Source organism: Cynocephalus volans, chromosome 14, assembly GCF_027409185.1.
Source record: "Cynocephalus volans isolate mCynVol1 chromosome 14, mCynVol1.pri, whole genome shotgun sequence".
Classification (NCBI taxonomy): Eukaryota; Metazoa; Chordata; class Mammalia; order Dermoptera; family Cynocephalidae; genus Cynocephalus; species Cynocephalus volans.
In genome coordinates this window covers 15,462,221-15,479,161 of record NC_084473.1, presented here as the reverse complement: position 1 = coordinate 15,479,161, position 16,941 = coordinate 15,462,221, and the positions used below count along the sequence as shown (strand labels likewise).

At 34.4% G+C, this 16,941-nt stretch overlaps 1 protein-coding gene across 1 annotated transcript in view; it reads right to left on the bottom strand.

The window, feature by feature from the left end:
* Positions 1-2,528: 2,528 nt before the first annotated feature.
* Positions 2,529-16,941, bottom strand: part of DDX1 (DEAD-box helicase 1) — a 35,425-nt gene continuing 21,012 nt past the window's right edge. The window contains exons 15-26 of the mRNA XM_063078135.1: positions 15,598-15,696; positions 14,649-14,738; positions 13,553-13,741; positions 12,813-12,864; positions 11,152-11,298; positions 8,841-8,932; positions 7,255-7,327; positions 7,062-7,134; positions 6,935-6,977; positions 6,099-6,194; positions 5,698-5,818; positions 2,529-5,028 (exon numbers count right to left, since the gene is read on the bottom strand). Of these exons, the coding sequence (XP_062934205.1) occupies positions 4,898-5,028; positions 5,698-5,818; positions 6,099-6,194; positions 6,935-6,977; positions 7,062-7,134; positions 7,255-7,327; positions 8,841-8,932; positions 11,152-11,298; positions 12,813-12,864; positions 13,553-13,741; positions 14,649-14,738; positions 15,598-15,696 (1,206 nt within the window). The 3' untranslated portion in view covers positions 2,529-4,897. The remainder of the gene's footprint in view (positions 5,029-5,697; positions 5,819-6,098; positions 6,195-6,934; positions 6,978-7,061; positions 7,135-7,254; positions 7,328-8,840; positions 8,933-11,151; positions 11,299-12,812; positions 12,865-13,552; positions 13,742-14,648; positions 14,739-15,597; positions 15,697-16,941) is intronic.

The following is a 16,941-nucleotide window of genomic DNA, read 5'->3' as shown; positions in this document are numbered from 1 at the left end:
TGGGTTGAGCCAGTGATTTCCAGAGACCTATAAAGTGGCTATGTCGAAAGCAATGGCAATGTTTTAAATAAAAACAAAGCATTCTTAAAAGACTTGTCTAAACCTCCAAAGTGACTATTTGGAAGGGAATTAAACTCACCTGGCTACAAAATCTATTTTTAAAATAATCTTACTAGTTTCTCAGAAATGACATGTGGTACTACTTTTATCAGTTTTTCTCTACAATAGTAATCTCCACTGCAGAATACTGTAGAAAAGTGAGCCTAAACTATATTTAATCTTAAGACATATATTGCTTGGGCATACGCAGAGAGCACACAATGATTTGCAACAGGACCGAGAAACATCCAGAGTCAGGCTCAGTTTAAAGCAACTGCTCTCAACCCTGGCAGCACATTCGCATCACCTGGAGTACCCAGGCCCTACCCCAGGACAATTAAACAAGAATTTCTGGAGGTAAAGTGTAGATACCAGTATATGCTGCTAAAGCACCTCAGGTGATCCTAATGTGCAGCTGAGGTTGAGAATCACTCACCTAAAGAAAGAGAACCAAGATGGGCATCTTTGGTACAAAGGCAGTGGACCAGGGAAAGAAAAATGTCTAGTACAGTAAGCTTCTGTCTCTCAAGTGTCCTTTTGAATCATTGTGCCTGAGCCTTCAGGTGAAAGACTGCAGTGAGAATGATAAGTTTTAAGAGCAATTTCTCAAACTGTGGTTCAAGGTCCATCTGCATGCATGCAATCATCTGAGGAATTCGTTAAAATGCAGATTCCTGATTCCCACCTTAGAACTAACGATCTCTGCATGTGATACAGCAAAATAGAAGTCAGTAACTATTGTTGGGATCAAATCCAGGCCTCCCTGACTCTAAGTTCTTTCAAATTCCCCTCAATACTTTTGACCAGGAAGAGTCAACTCTCTATCAAAAAAACAAGAGCTTTATATGATTTTAAATGAAAGGTAATTATTTAAAGCAATAGCACGGAAAACAACAGCAAAAATTCCCCCTCCACTCCTCCCTCCAAAGGAATCCTCTATCAGTTACTTTGGAGTAGCAAAATAGTATCCCTCCCTTTCCTTCCTGTTCCACTTCATTTTTTCCCTTCTAAAAAATATTCCTTTTTCCCCCAAATAAGGTCACTTGGAAAAATTCCCTGGTACTTTAGAAATTGTCAACATCTATACAGAAATGAAAAAATTACTATAAGAGAACCTACCCAAAATCTCATTTCATATTTAATCTTTAACCTTTTACATATCTCATTCAAACCTCAGTAAAGCACACAGTTCCCTTTTAAATCAGAAGAAGGTGAGAAATATGATTAAATGGTTTTGCCCGTTTAGAATTGGATGGGATTTTTTTTTTTTTTTTTTTTTTTTAAATCTGGGCAGTTCTCAGTCATTGTCCCATGCACTCTGCCTTTAAAAAAAAAAAAAAAAGAAAATGAAAATAGAAAGCAGCATGCAATCTTATTTAAAACAAGTGTGCATCCTTGTTTGTAATCTTATATGATGGCAGTAGGGCCAGCAGTGGGAGCTCATGGGGGTAAAGAGGCACGTAGTAGGAAGCTGCATGTTAGATGTGAAACCACCAACTACTCACAAACACCATATAAAGAGACAACATGGAAACAAACTTTAAGTGCAACAAGTTATAATTCAGTTTGTAAAATAAATTGCATGGAATTCTTCCTATATTGTTAGTATGAATGTTGACCAGTAAACCCTTTCAGAAAGTAACCTGGTTATGATGACCCTGAAACATGTTCATAATGTTCAGATTCTTTAATACTCCAGTTTCTAGGAATCTAAAAAACAAAAACAAAAAGCAGAACAAACACGTTCACCGCAACATTATGTATATCAGGAAAAATGTAGATAGCACAAATACTGTAAAATACAGTATGAGTTCCTCTCATCTACTAGACAATGTGCTGAGTGCTTAACACAATGCATTATGCAGCCATTAAAGTATTTATAACATGAAAAATGCTTATGTTAAATGAAAATACAAAGTTATATATACAGTATGATCTACACTATATACCAAAAAATTTACAGGAAAACAAATGAACCAAAATATTAACAGCGACTTTCTCTGGGAGTGGGACTACAAGGGTACTTCAAAAAGTTCATGGAAAAATAGAACTGAAAGATAATATGAATCTTTCCATGAACTTTTTGAAGTATCTTTGTATAAATAAAAAGTAGGATGGGGTGGGGATTACTCTAATCTGAAATTTCCATGTTTCTGTTTAAAACAGGAAAAGATATATTAAGAATGAGGTACAGAGAGGTTTGGCATTCTTATAACTAAGAGAATCAGTTCTTTTAAGGCAAACATCCTCAGGCAATGAAAGCATTTGGTCCTTTTATTTGGTTTTCTATGCTCTCTCAAATTGGTCTGTCCTAATAAAGGGCTCAGAGTATCTTCCAGATTAGCAATACAGTGAAGACATAACCTGAGTTAGAGCAGAGCACTTAAGTTTATTAAGATTTGAAATAGCCTCCCCCCCCCCAAAAAAAATCCCCGAACATAAAACCACTTCAGTCATTTTGAAAGGTTAACTCTAGCAAATGAAAGCCTGAAGGTAGCTTCGAAGACAATGAACTGAATTAAATAGATAGGTAATAAGGAGGAATGTGCCAAGACTCCTAAGACCTAGAGCCCTGTCTATAATGTGTTGAAATTGGGGCAAGTCTTGGCATTTCTGTTTAGACCAGAGACTGACAGACAATCAGACACCAGATCTGTGAGTACACTTACAAATTCCTGCACTACAGAATGGACAAAGACGAAGCTGTGAGTCAGAAGTACTGCCATTTGAAGGTTAATATTTAACATTTCCTGGAATTTCAAGGGCTTCAAGTGTTCTACATTAGTTGGGATAGAGGATAAAATTGTATAACAAAGAGACCTAAACGTAAGGTGGCTCAGAAAAAAATCAAGTTATTGTTAACAGGCATAGCAGACAGGACGAGCAGTCCTCTTTCCCAAGGTCAGCCAGGTCCCTTCTGTCTTGTTGCTCTACCATTCCCCAAGTATTACACTTTTCTAATGGTGGTAACTGGCTCACTAATACCACATGTAAGTTCCAGCCTGAGAAAAGAGGGAAAGGGCAGACAGAAGCATGAGGCCCAAAAGTTGTACACATCATTTCCACTCATACCACACTGACGAGAATCTGGGAAAGGTAGCCCCAAAGGAGGGATGCAATTAGCATCTCTCAGTGACCACATCTTAACCAGACAATTATTTGCATTCTTAGCAATACTACAGATGCCTGAAGGAACTAGCATCTAGAAGCAGAACTAAGAGTAAAGAGATAGATTAATAGTGATGTAGGTAGGGAAAAAAGGGCGAGTCAGGTCTCCAAGTAACCCTGCTGATCTGGTTACATATGGCTTCCTCCTTTGAAAACTCTGTTCCCTGGGGTAACTCCAGTTGAATAATAATTTGGAGAGGAAAAAACTGAACAACGCTCTCCGCCATCACTAAGCTGTACCACCCAGCATTCCTCTGTGGCCTACTCATTTAGATCTGAGAATCATCTTCCAAAGGTAGCCCGAAGAGTAAAGCTGAAACTAGGAAACCCAAGTTCTATTTCCAGTCTACCAACCAGGCCACGTGAATGTGCATTTCTCTCAACTCAGCTTTTATACCCATAAAACCAGGGCATGAACAAGGTGATCAGGAAGATCCCTACTAGCTTTAATATTTAAATGGTCTGAATCTCAGTCTTTTCTTTGCTGTTATGTCAATTAAAAATTCATTTCTAAAGCAGTGATTAATGTGTGTGAACACTGCAAAGAGCTGTCATCAGATAGCCTTGAGATCTGTTACAGTGATTCTACATCTCCAGAGAAGGTGGTCTAGAGATAAATGAAAGAATGATATCCTCAATCATTTCTCACAAACTTTGAAAACTCGATATACTAGGGCATGGTTTTCCCCCTGGAGCTTTTATCTGTTTCTCTATTGTTTCATTCAACAGGTTTTGCTTGAAGAAAACATCTCAGTGCTAAAAGGTTTGAAAACTATCATACAAGAAATTATAATAGCTTGTGTCCTTAAGGAAACTCTAGGGCAAGAATAATTATCACCAAAAAACTAATCTATAAACTAAGAGCCAAAAGGCACAAAAGAACCGTTTGATTGTACATATTTAATTTTTCCTTTTTCCTTCTGGTATTTTAGGCTAGAGTTAGTGTTTAAGGAACTATATTCCAAAGAACTGAGTTTAAGTTTGCTTTTAAGACCTGCAGAAGCAGCAGATTAGTTTTATCTTGATGGGTATGTATCATCTGGAAAGAAAGGTTCTTAAAAAGAAGGTAATCCTTCAGAGATACATCTTCACTGTCACCATCACATCAGTCATCAGTCCTTAGACAGACACAGAACCTTTTCTAACTCCCTAAAAATCTCCAGGCTTCCAAACGAAGCAGTCTTTCTAGTTTGTGATTATCCAATTTTCTTTCATGTTCCAACTCTTCTCTAGCTTCAGTATACACCAAGACAAATTTAACCATCTGAAGATCATCTCCATTTACAACCACTCCCTATGACAAAAATTACTTTTAGAGTATTCGCTAGTGATTCCACGTAGGTCCTTTCCCAAATTTTATTTCATAAGCCCATAGCATTCTTTAAAAAGAAATACATAAATCAGTATAACTTTAAGACATAAACCTTCATGAAAATATAGTCATCAAATTTATTGTCATTAGGCTGCCATTTTATAAAGAATTCCTAAGACTAATGTTTCCTGACATGCAAGAATTAGCATTAATAGCTTATGTTACTATAAATACTGCTGCTTGGAAGCAGTACAATTGTTTTAGAGCTTTAAGACTACAGACTTTTATTACTCAAATCTTATTCAGTATATGTGAAAATCAGAAGGTTCTGAACAGCTGGTTAGGAAGGTAGCCAAGATGCAGGAAAGATGTCTGCGCCTCCTTTTCAAGGGCAGCCAACTCTTGAACGGTAGGTGCCAAAATATCCACATGGCCTTTATAGTTTCCACCTGCATCACACACACAAATTACAAAGTAATGTAAATGACATGCTTGAAATAACTTGTCAGTAATACTTTGGCTTAATTATATCACTTTAAACACTGCTTCTAGGAATAAAAATGCACTACTGGGCAAGTTATCTCAAAAACTTTGAGTTTTAAAAATGTTAAATTAATTATTTCAATATAAATAAAAGGCTAGGCCTCACTAACAGCTGTCCCAATACCCCTACTCACCCACCCTTTGGTTTGGAAACCACTAGTTTAGCCTGAATCTTAAAAAATTTCAGGAACAAGCTAACAAGGGTACCCTGGGCAAAAGGAATAGTATTCTGGGTTACCACCTGAATTAAGTCAAAGGATTATGATTCCCTGTTCAAAATAATCTATTACACTTTCGTTTCCTAATAATTTCATAAAATGCTTAACTACTCTTATTATATTAACCCTTCAAGAGAAACAGCTAAGCTGCTGTCCTTCATTCAAATACAGAGCACACAATAAAAAAACGCTATAAGACAGGTATGGATAAAGTACTATGAGAGTAATAAGAAGGGAATGATTAATACACTAATAATATACTCAACATAATAAAACAAAATTACTCTCTTTTTAAATTAATGTTGAAAAAGGGCACATTCACATTTAAAATAGAATTTTAAATAATTTAAAGCTTACCACCAGCAGCCCTTTTTTGACCATAGGTAACTTTCCCATCAAATTCATCCACTGGTACCTTTATATCTGGCTCAACCTGAGAAATGGTACAGTTCAGGTGTTCTTCTATCTCAGACAGCAACTAAAAAAGGGAAAGGAAATTAAAGTATTTCCAAATAAAATTTTCATTTTGACAGAGTTACATTTTAACAGCACTAAATAAAACCAGGGAAGCTAGAATGCTTGAAAGTCAGATTTCTGAAGAGATGAACTCACAAGTTACAATTTACAAACTACAGCTAACATTATAACCAATGACTCACTACTTAGCCTCGTAATTGACAAATAAACACAAGCGGAGATAATTTCTCTAGATAAGTGCCTTCTACTTTAGCAATTTCAATGAGCTTCTGTGAGTCTACCTGCATTTCGTTGTACCATATAGTGCAGCCTCCATCCTCCTTGAGTCTTGTGTTGTAACACCCTTTTCCACGGTTGCTACATACATGGTACCAAACCTAAATTAAACAGAAAAAAATATTAACATGTACGGAGATAGGAAAATGCCAAATATCTTATCCTAAATTTATTTTTTAATTTTTTGTCCTTAAGGTACTAGAAATAGATGAAAGGTATGGAATGTCATCAAATTACTACTCTATGCAGAAGCTCATTAAACAGGTCTTCTGAAAGAGTTCTTTTTGAGAATACAAAAGGTTTTCTAAAATGGATGTAAGTTATAGAAAGGAATTCTCAGATCAAAAATAAAGTAAATAATGGAGAACACTATGTCAAGATTAATATCAAAAATACTCATAAAGTTCAAATGTTTTCTGTAAGAGAATAATAAAATAAACAGGGCAAAAGGTATAACTAGTAAATCTGGGCAATGGATATACAAGAATTCCTTATTACAACTTTTCTATAAATTAGTAACTACATCAAAACAAGTTACACTCCCCCCATCCCCAACCCATAAAAAGTCTTCTGTGGCACCATGCCAGAATGCTTAAATATTTTTTGGTGAGGTGAAACTGATTACATTAAGGCTTTTAGAGAACATTATATTTTGCCTTCTTCCTTTCTAAATTTTATCCTATTATTTGTCCACTCAGTAAACATATGGGAAAATGCCATAAAAAGTTCATTTATATTCCATATGCAACTAAATTCAATTAAAATGGAAAAATCAAACTGCTTTTATTTCCAACATCTGAAATCACAACACACACAATGAATAGAGCACTGAAAAGATTACCTTTTCTTTTTCTGTTGCCACCAGGGAAATGGCCAGACCCATCCTGAAAGATTTTAAAAGCTTTTATTAGACTTTACTCCTAAAGCATAGAAGCTTAAAAAGAGGGAGAAAGAAATTACAGCCACACCTTTCAGCTCTTCCTACTCTACCAATTCGATGTACATAGTTTTGCTTTTCATCAGGCAGGGTGACATTTATAACTGTAAATAAAAACAATTATTACCAATTGCCATTAGTTTCTAAATTTTTCAAACATGTTAGATGGCTTTACTTTAGATTCCATGAAACTCAAACCGCAGGCATAAAAAATTTCTTTTTACCATAAGGAACACCATGGATATCAATTCCTCTGGCAGCTACATCTGTGCAAATCAAGAATCTTACGTCTCCTTTCTAAAGAGAACAAAGAAAAGACAAAGGAATTTGTTAGTACATACACTAAAAAATAAAAACAAATCCTATCAGCAAAATGATACCTCGAATAACTAAAATGTTGTTATCAGATTAGAGGTCCAGATACTTATAATTTACTGGACCAAGTCTTGAAGTTTTACGTTATGATCTGCTGAAACATGACAAAGTGAATAAATCAATGACTAAATTCATTCTTGCTTTTCTTTTTCTTACATCAAAGATATTTAACTGCAAAAATTTGATTTTATCTTTAGAAATCCTTAATCTTTAAAAATATCTTAAAAAATTCAAGAGAAAGATAAAAATAAAACAAAATGTGGAAACATAAGCATTATCTATACACTTGTATTGAAATAAATCCAGAATACTAGATATTTTACCTTGAGTTTACAATTTTGTGACAACAGTCAAAACCCTGAATAGGAGGGAATAGGGAGTGAGCCCAGGTGTTCACCAAAGAAATACAAAACAGTTCTTCAATGTCATTTGTGCCCCAAGGCCGAGCAAAATTAGAAATTTGGAAGAGGGAAGAAGGACACACTGACTTTTGGTCCACTATGATGCCCAGGATGAAGAAGGGTGGTACACATGCTGAAATGAGGCCATGCAATATGTTTTAACATCCACATCAATTATACCCAGCATGAACACATAATCCATAGTCCTTAGCCCAGTTCTTTCCACCTTTTCTCATACTATGAGTCCCAAAGAAATAATACTTGCACTATATACTGGGGTAAACACACTGGTAAAAAGATGAGACTGCTTGCGGGTAGAGGTTACTGATCTTTAGTTCTAAATGGCTCAAGTCTACACCAAGAACTACATAACCCATTCATGTGCTGTGAGCAAATAACTGAGAAGGTCTGCCCAAAACAATACCAAAATATATTTAATTCTACAAAACCGTATTCAGATACCTGTCTTAAATTAATCTACAAGGGCCAGCCCCGTGGCGCACTCAGGCAAGTGCAGCGCTTGGGAGCGCAGCGGGCGCTCCCGCCGCGGGTTCGGATCCTATATAGGTATGGCCCGTGCGCTCACTGGCTGTGCGCGGTGTGGGCGACACCACACCAAGGGTTGCGATCCCCTTACCGGTCACAAAAAGACAAAAAAAAAAAAAAAAAAAATCTACAAATTAAGTTCTCTATGGATATTACTACAGACTCTTTTTTAAAGGCTCACAGACAAGGCTTAACTATTCAATGATACTTCTCCTAAAAATATCTACCTGAAAGAATTTAACTAAAACTTACTTAAATTGAAAATTCTTATTATAGTAGTGTTGTGCTGATAGAGAACATGTAATTTACCATTTGACTGTCAAAGATGACTAATCCCAGCCATGATGAAAGTACATCAGGTAAGGTAGAAATATTTTGGAATTTCTAGGAAAAGAATTGCTTTAATAATATTAATTGGAAACTGATTAAAACTACATACAACTCTACTTTTAAGTATTAAGGAGGTGTCGCCAACTAAATATCAGTACCTTAAATCTTTCCAAGTTTTGCTTTCTCTCATGAGGCTTTCTGTCACCATGAAGACAAACACATGAGAACTGGTGTCCTTTTTTATCAGGTCCTAGTGAAAAGCACATTGAACATTTAACCTTAGAAAACATTATGCCTAAGACTATGTCAAAAAGCCAATAAAATTCAGACCATAAGAGTACTATATACAGTCCTGCCTCAATATCTGTAGGGAATTGGTTTCAGGATCTGCCCCCCACCCCCCCATATCAAAATCTGAGGATGCTAAAGTCCCTAATGAGGGTTCATGGAAAAACAGAATTAAAAGATATACAAATCTTTCCATGAACTTTTTGAGAAACCTTCATATAAAATGACCTAATGCTTGCATATAACCTACCTACATCCTCTGTACACCTTGTCATCTCTAGATTACTTATAATACCTAATACAATGCCTACATGTCGCTTCATTCATGTGGATTCAGTATAGTACCTGGCATGCAGCAAATACAAGATTTCTTTTTTGGAACTACGTGGAATTTTTTTCCCCAAAAATATTTTCAGTCTGTGTTTGGTTGAATCCACGGATGCAGAACCCATAGATATAGAGGGCCAACTGTAATTCTATGAAAATCTACACTTGCCATAAACCATGGTTAACACAATTTCTGTCAGAGGTGAAATGCCATTAAAATGAACTCCATGGAGCATTAAAATTGATTTGCTTTTTTAAGGACATTTTATGTCACCCTTTCCAATCAGCAGGAGTAGATAAAGCAACTAAATACATATGTGAACACCAGGAACCTCACTACCCTCTTTAAAGCCAAGAACCAAAAAGTTGGAAGAACCAAAATAAGCATCATAAAGTTCGTGCCCTTCCTAAAAGGCCATGCCCACAAGCCTGCCCCTTGAAGGTGTTCTAAGGAACTTAGTTATCTTCTTGGCCACAGCAGATCAGCAGCAGCAAATTGGAAGGATGGAGAGGCGCTATTTTAGAGGCAGGTGCAATTCTAGTCAACTCTAAAAAGGGAATTCAAGTAGACAGAGTAACAAAAAGAGTGCAGTTCTGACCAGAGTGAATGCAAAAAGCCTTCTAGAACTCAACAGAACTTATAATTAACATTAATTTACTGGATGCTATCAAATGACTAGAAGAGAGGAAATCGAGTATCCCCAACACAAAGAAATGATCACATTTTGTAATGATGAATGTGTTAATTATCCTGACTTGATCATCACACATTGTACACAGATACTGACATTCAACTCTGTACCCCACGAATATGCGTAATCAATTATGTTTCATTAAAAAACAAAAAAATGGAACTTGTAGGTACCACTATGAGACAGTCCAAAATAACAACTATGCCATTTAACTATTCTCCATAGTAAAGAGTACTCCCATTGCTCCATATCCTCACCAAAATTTGCTATTACAAGTATTTTCAGTTTAGTGTATATAGTGATACTACACTGTGATTTTATCTTGCATTTCCATCATGACTTACTGTGTTGAGCATTTTTTCATATTGGTTTACATATTTAATGTTATAAGGAGCATAATATTAGAATCATTATATCTTTACTGTAGATTGAATATCTTATCACAGTGACCCTCTTTATTTCTAGTAATATTTTTGTCTTAAAGTCTATTGCATCTCTAATCAATATAGTTAGACCAGCTTTCCTTTGGTTAATATTTTGGTTGATACATAAATACTTTTTCATTTCTTTTCCTTTCAATCTTTCTATGTCCTCAGGTTTTAGGCATGTTCCTTGTAAACAGCAAATAGGCACACTTCAATCCAGTCTAACAATCTCTGCCTTTTAAGAGAAGACTTCGGTCCACTGATATTTACAGTGTTTCCTCACATACTCAGATTTTTCCACCTTTGATCTTATTCTGTAATTTCTAACTGTGCTTTTTAAAATTTAATTTAATTAATCCTCTTTCTTTCTTAGCCTTATTTAGATTAGGGTTTTTCCCCCTCATTCCCTTTTACTGTATTTACTGGTTTAGAAGATACACAGTGATTCTACTTTAATATTAAAGTTAATCAATAACTGTACCCTTCTCCTAAATGATACAAGGGCCTTAGAATGCTATATGATTCATGTTCACTGTTATAAAAACGTACCTAAGTGGAAAATTTTCTCACTGTTTTTCCTAAGGCTTATCATATGGAAAAGTACTGGATGAGCACAGATACAACGAGCCATCACTGCTTTAAATGCTGTGCATGCATTCTAGATTGCATCAACATGAGACTAATAATCTATTAAATGAGGAAATAAACACAATTTATTTCAAGTGAGGAAGAATTACCTCCTCCTTGTTGCATAAAATACTGCTCCAAGTTGTCACAGTCAATTTTGGTTCTACAGAAGATAATTGCTTGATCCATCTTGTGTTCCTTGATTGCCCGGACAGCATACTCCCCCTTCAGGATTTTAATAGCTTCAGACCACATTTCTTGAATACCACCACCACCACCACCACACAAAAAACAACAGAATTTCAATCTAAAATTGTTATGAACACAAATAATTACAGTCATAGGCTTACTGCTTAACACTCCTAAAAACTTCTGCTTTAATACAAGTATTACAGACAAGGACAGGAAGTAATAAGACAGGGTAAAATAGTGAGTTAATCCATTTATTCATTTATTTTTGTTGCTGTTTATGTTTCTTATGCTACTTTATGTGGTATACACACACACCCATAATCATACCTCTTTTAGGGGAATACACCTACATACACACACCAAAACTTTGCTCTTATCTTTCATAGAAAACTAATCATATTCTGCCTTGTAATAACTTCCCTAAATGCTCAATAAACATTTATTCAATTATTTTAACCCTTCTTAAAAATAACTAATGTACTTTCTAAATCAATCTAAACACCAGAAAGTTCATACTTTACTTTATGGAATAAAAACATAAACATCAAACCTAGTTAGTAATTTTTTAGTCACCATCCTCCAAATTTTCTCTATTTTTCAGTGTGAAACTGTGCTACAGTTGTTATTCCTTAGCTATCTAATGCAAGATTTTAATTCTGTGACACAACATATTTCTAAGGTCTCTCTGGTTATCTCTAATTGTAGTATAAACTAAGCAAAACTTTTACAAAGAAAATACAAGAAGCAGTAGAAATTGGGATTTTATAAAATGCACTCCCAACAGTGAGATGATAAATTCTTTTGAACTAGCAATGTCTCTCCTCCTCTCCAACAATAAGGATAATTGAGCTTGTAAATTTGGAGCTGCGCATAAAACTAAGTTCAAAAGAACTCTTTAGTCAAGATTTCAGATAATTCACCTTTTAGGTACCTGTAGAAAACCAACCATGAAGCAAATGCAGTCTGACTCTTGTTAATAATGATCCATTTGAGACATCTGATGTCAGACATACAGCCTCATGGATTTAAGAACCATTCCAGTTTCTCTAAGCTCCGTCCTTATGTTATGATGTACTTTCATATATATTCAAAACACTAAGTACCTGAAACAAATTGTTTCAGCTCTGCATAGAAGAATCTTCACTGAGTCAAGATTTAATGTTCAGCTTTTAAAAACTGATGAACATTTAATGTATACAAAGTTTCAGTATGGAGAGATAAAAAAGTTCTGGAGATGAATAGCAATAATGGTTGTAAAACAATGTGAATATACTTAATGCCATTAAACTGTACACTAAAGAATAGTCAATTGGTGAATTTTATGTTATGTATATTTTTCTACCCAAAACATCAACAACTACTTCAAGATCATTTCTGTATTTTTCACAAAATTATAGCTAAAGACATTTTTCTTTGTTACCCAACATCCCTGATATGAAGAACCTGCATGATAATTCTTTTGAAATTCAGGACCAATATAAAATCTATCTCCAGAAAAATTTGCTGGTTTCCTATGATCAATGAGAATTCTATAATCCAAAATATTGTGATTTAGATAACAGGAAACTAATAAACTCACCTGGACTGTTTGCTCCAGGTCTTGTGTTATCTTTTGCATGTACGTCATCAGTCTATCAAAAGCAAAGGATAACAAAGGGATAGGGAGTGGTTAAGTAATGATTCAGAACAGGTGTCATTTTTTAAAGGGAGAATTGCCTCTGTCTTTTAGAGTCCAATAAGACATATATCTTTATAATCTGTAGGTAAAACCATTCTTCAGATTCAGAAAAACCCTTCGTTAACTGTTGGTCTAAAGCAATCAATTTTAAATGTAATAATAAAAATGCAAATGTGATTTCCAACATATTGTGCATTTATAATAAACATATCCTTATATACAAAATCTAATAACAGTGGGAAAATGACAAGAGAGTCACACGAAATTGATTTTTTTAGGAGAGCAAGGCACATCAAGAGGACACAGATGTGGGTTTCTACTAAAATACTACTAAAAATGGAAATCATATATGAAATTAGATATATATATATATATATAATCTTATTTATTTATAAAAATTATATCAAGGCAGCTGACCACAAAAGTAATTTTACAAAAAGAGAAAATAAAAGATGGAGTACATCATTCTTTCAGTGCCCTTTTAAAGATGTAAGCTTTCACAGTCAAATGTTTTAGACTTAGACTTCTGGTTTTTTTGGATACAATATCTAATTTCTTTGAGCATCATTAAAAGCCCTAGGCAAAGCTAGTTCATCAGTTTCTTTATTCTACACAAATGTTAACATTATTTAAGTACTTACTCTAATGTGGTTTTTTCCAAGCCTCTCCCAGAGTCTGTCAGTTTTGGGATTCACTGGGACAACAACATGGTGTACAGTATCTGGAACAGAATCTTCTCCTTTTAAATCAACCCATGTGGGAAAATGCATTATCTTCTCAGACAGTTTCTTTACATCAAAAGAATGCAAAGTAGCAGAGCAAACAATCACCTAAGAATAGGAAAACCCAAATTTAGATAAACTTTTATTTTATAATAATAACTATATCACACTAATACTGACATGGGGCACGAAGTATGCTAACCTGGAATCTAAAAATAAGTTCGATACCTGACTCTATGCAGCAACAACTAGTGGTGTGATTTTGGGCAGGTTAATCTCTCTGAGATTCAGTCCCCTTACTGTCACAAAGAAATCATGCCATCTCTTTCTCAAGGTCCTACAAAAACTAAGTAAGATGAAAAGGTTTCTTGAACACCAAAAATCTTAAGTTACTATTTATCCCCTTCTCTCAAAAGCCTTTCTCTCTCAAACACTTCCTAAGAGAGAAGGATGAGAAAAATAAGAAAAATGTTTTAAAAAATAATCACTAAAGAGGTAACTGTCTTTCAATACCTTAAGTTACCCTTCCTTCAAATAGGAAACAGTACCAATAATCTGGAATATAAAGGCCAAATGTTTGGTAGAAAAACACAACCAAGAATTTTTTACTTATAGTCTTCTGTTAACACCTAAGTAATTTCCTTGAATTTCTTTCCCTTTTATTTCTTTTTTTTTTTTTTTTTTGGTCCTTTTTCGCGACCGGCACTCAGCCAGTGAGTGCACCGGCCATTCCTATATAGGATCCGAACCCGCGGCGGGAGCGTCACCGCGCTCCCAGCACAGCACTCTCCCGAGTGCGCCACGGGCTCGGCCCATCCTTCCCTTTTATTTCTAAAAGCAGCTTTTAAGACTATTACTTTTGTGTGGACTAGATAGTCCAGTAACAAATAAAATGTTTTATACAGTACTTGACTTAATCAGAAGACACTAAAACAAAAATGTTTGATCCTGCTCATAAGTAATAATACATAACAATTGTCTACATGTATTTTAAGATGCAATAGTCATTTTATACCTGAAGTCTTTTTCCATCAGAGGTAATCTGAGGAATCTGATTGTGCATCCTATTTATAAAATCAGAATAACCTTGAGAAAGAAGCCCATCCTGCATAAGAAGCAAAGAAAAACATGTTTATAAATCAGTATTGAAATCTTTCTTTTCTAAATCAAACTTAAAACATAAGAAAAAGAAACTAATTCATACATGCATATATTCCCATATTTTCAAAATGATTATTTTCTATTAAATATTTAAAGACAAGTTACAAATTCAACTTTAATACCTGTGACTAAAATATTAAAAAGCAGCAAACAACAATGCAAAACCGTACTCCAGTATTCTAGAATACTAGAGTTATTAACTAGTAATGAGCGCTAGAGTTAATAGCTTCTAACACATGTCCTTAAGCATACGATTTTAATATGAAAAACAAAAACCCCTCAGTGCTGGGAAACTAGTTTAACACATCTCAAAAATAACTTTGAAGTATGTCTCAAGAACCTCAAACACATTTATGTCCTTCCAGATGGTCCACATTTTGTAACTCTGACATAAATAAATAATCTATAGTATGTATAAAAAAATGTATGTACAAAGATACCTATTTGCAGAAAAAACAAACCTACCTAGATGTAACAAGAGTGGTTAAATAAATCATGAAGTAGCCATATAATATACCACTAGAGAGCCTTTAAAAATTGTTTACAAATAAGGACATGAAATACTTATGATATTACATTTAAAAAAAAAAAAGATTTTCCCAGATTCCTCATAGCTTGATTTCAGCTACATGAAATGGTATTTACAAAATACAAGGAGTGGATAAAAATACACCAAACTAGTAACTATATTATCTCTAGTTACTGGGAGCATGACTGAATTGTCTTTTTTCTTCATTTTACATATTTTATCTCAAAAAACATAAGCAAACTTTTTTTAAAAGCATGACTATATTTCAACATACAGCTTCATCCAGGACCAGGAATCTAACTTGAGATAAATTCAGCTTTCCAGTTGACACCAAATCATCCAGTCTTCCTGGAGTGCCCACGACTATATCCACCTGAAAAATAGCAAAAGACACACCTAAGGAAAACTGAAGAACTACTGCAGTTACATTAAAATAGCAATCAATAATTGTCTACTTATAATAAAAACATTCATACTGAGGTAGCCACAGTCAACTCTAAATTTATAAGGAAGGGATTATAGATAATGCCACATATTAAATTTGTATTTAGTTTGAAATTAATTTGAGGATTTTGGCAATTGATTTTGAAATCCTTAACTATTATATGTAGTCTAATACATGAAATTTTTATTTTCCAAGCAAAATTCAGAAGAATTTACAGGAACTCTGAAATTAAACCAGGACTCAAACCCCAGTTCCACCATTCCTCACCTGTATGATCTTGACTTATTTAATCTCTTCTAGTACCAAGCTCTCACTTTTGAATTGGGGGAATACAATTATTACAAGATGGTTGTAATAATTAAGAGATAAGATACGTAAAGAACTTGATGCTTAATGTACCAGTTTAAATTTGGTTATAAGTAATAGTGATGATGATCAGACTGTCCTGGAAAATAATAAAAATGACTACATGTCAAGTGCGTATAATGAACAGGCACTGTGCTAAATGTTCTACAAGTACAAATTTGATTTTATGTTACCACTAAGGTTAATACAATTATTCCTATTTTTAAATAAGGAAACTGAAGTTTTAGAGTACTAAAGTCACAAGCACTTAGATCATACAGCTAAGTAACCACACTGGGACTCAAATTCAGAATCCAAACATGAAAAATGGTCTAATTCAAATGAGAGCAAGTTTTATTTAACTTTTTATTAAAAAAATTTTCAAACGTGCACAAAAAATAATAGTATAACGAACCCCCAAGCCAGAACAAATAATTAACATTTTGCATTGTCCCACATACATCTTGTAATAAAGTCCCTAGGTATAGTGATTAGGAACATGAACTTCGGAGTAAAGCTCTACCTGTAAGTTGTACAATCTTGGGCAAGTTACCCAATATTTAGTATAAGCCCTCTTCCTAGTATGTAAAAATGGTGAAGACTACCATCTCAGAGGGCTATTGTGAAAATAAGTAAGAAAATGTTAGGCATTTAGCACAGTGCCTGGCTCATTCCTAGAAAGCAGTTAATAAAGATTAGGTATTTTCAAAGTGTGTATATAGATGTATGCATGTGAGCACAGATAGATATGATATAAAATCATTCAATAAATTACATAATTCAGAACATCTACTCTTTATCCACAGGAATGAAAAATCACAAATACTT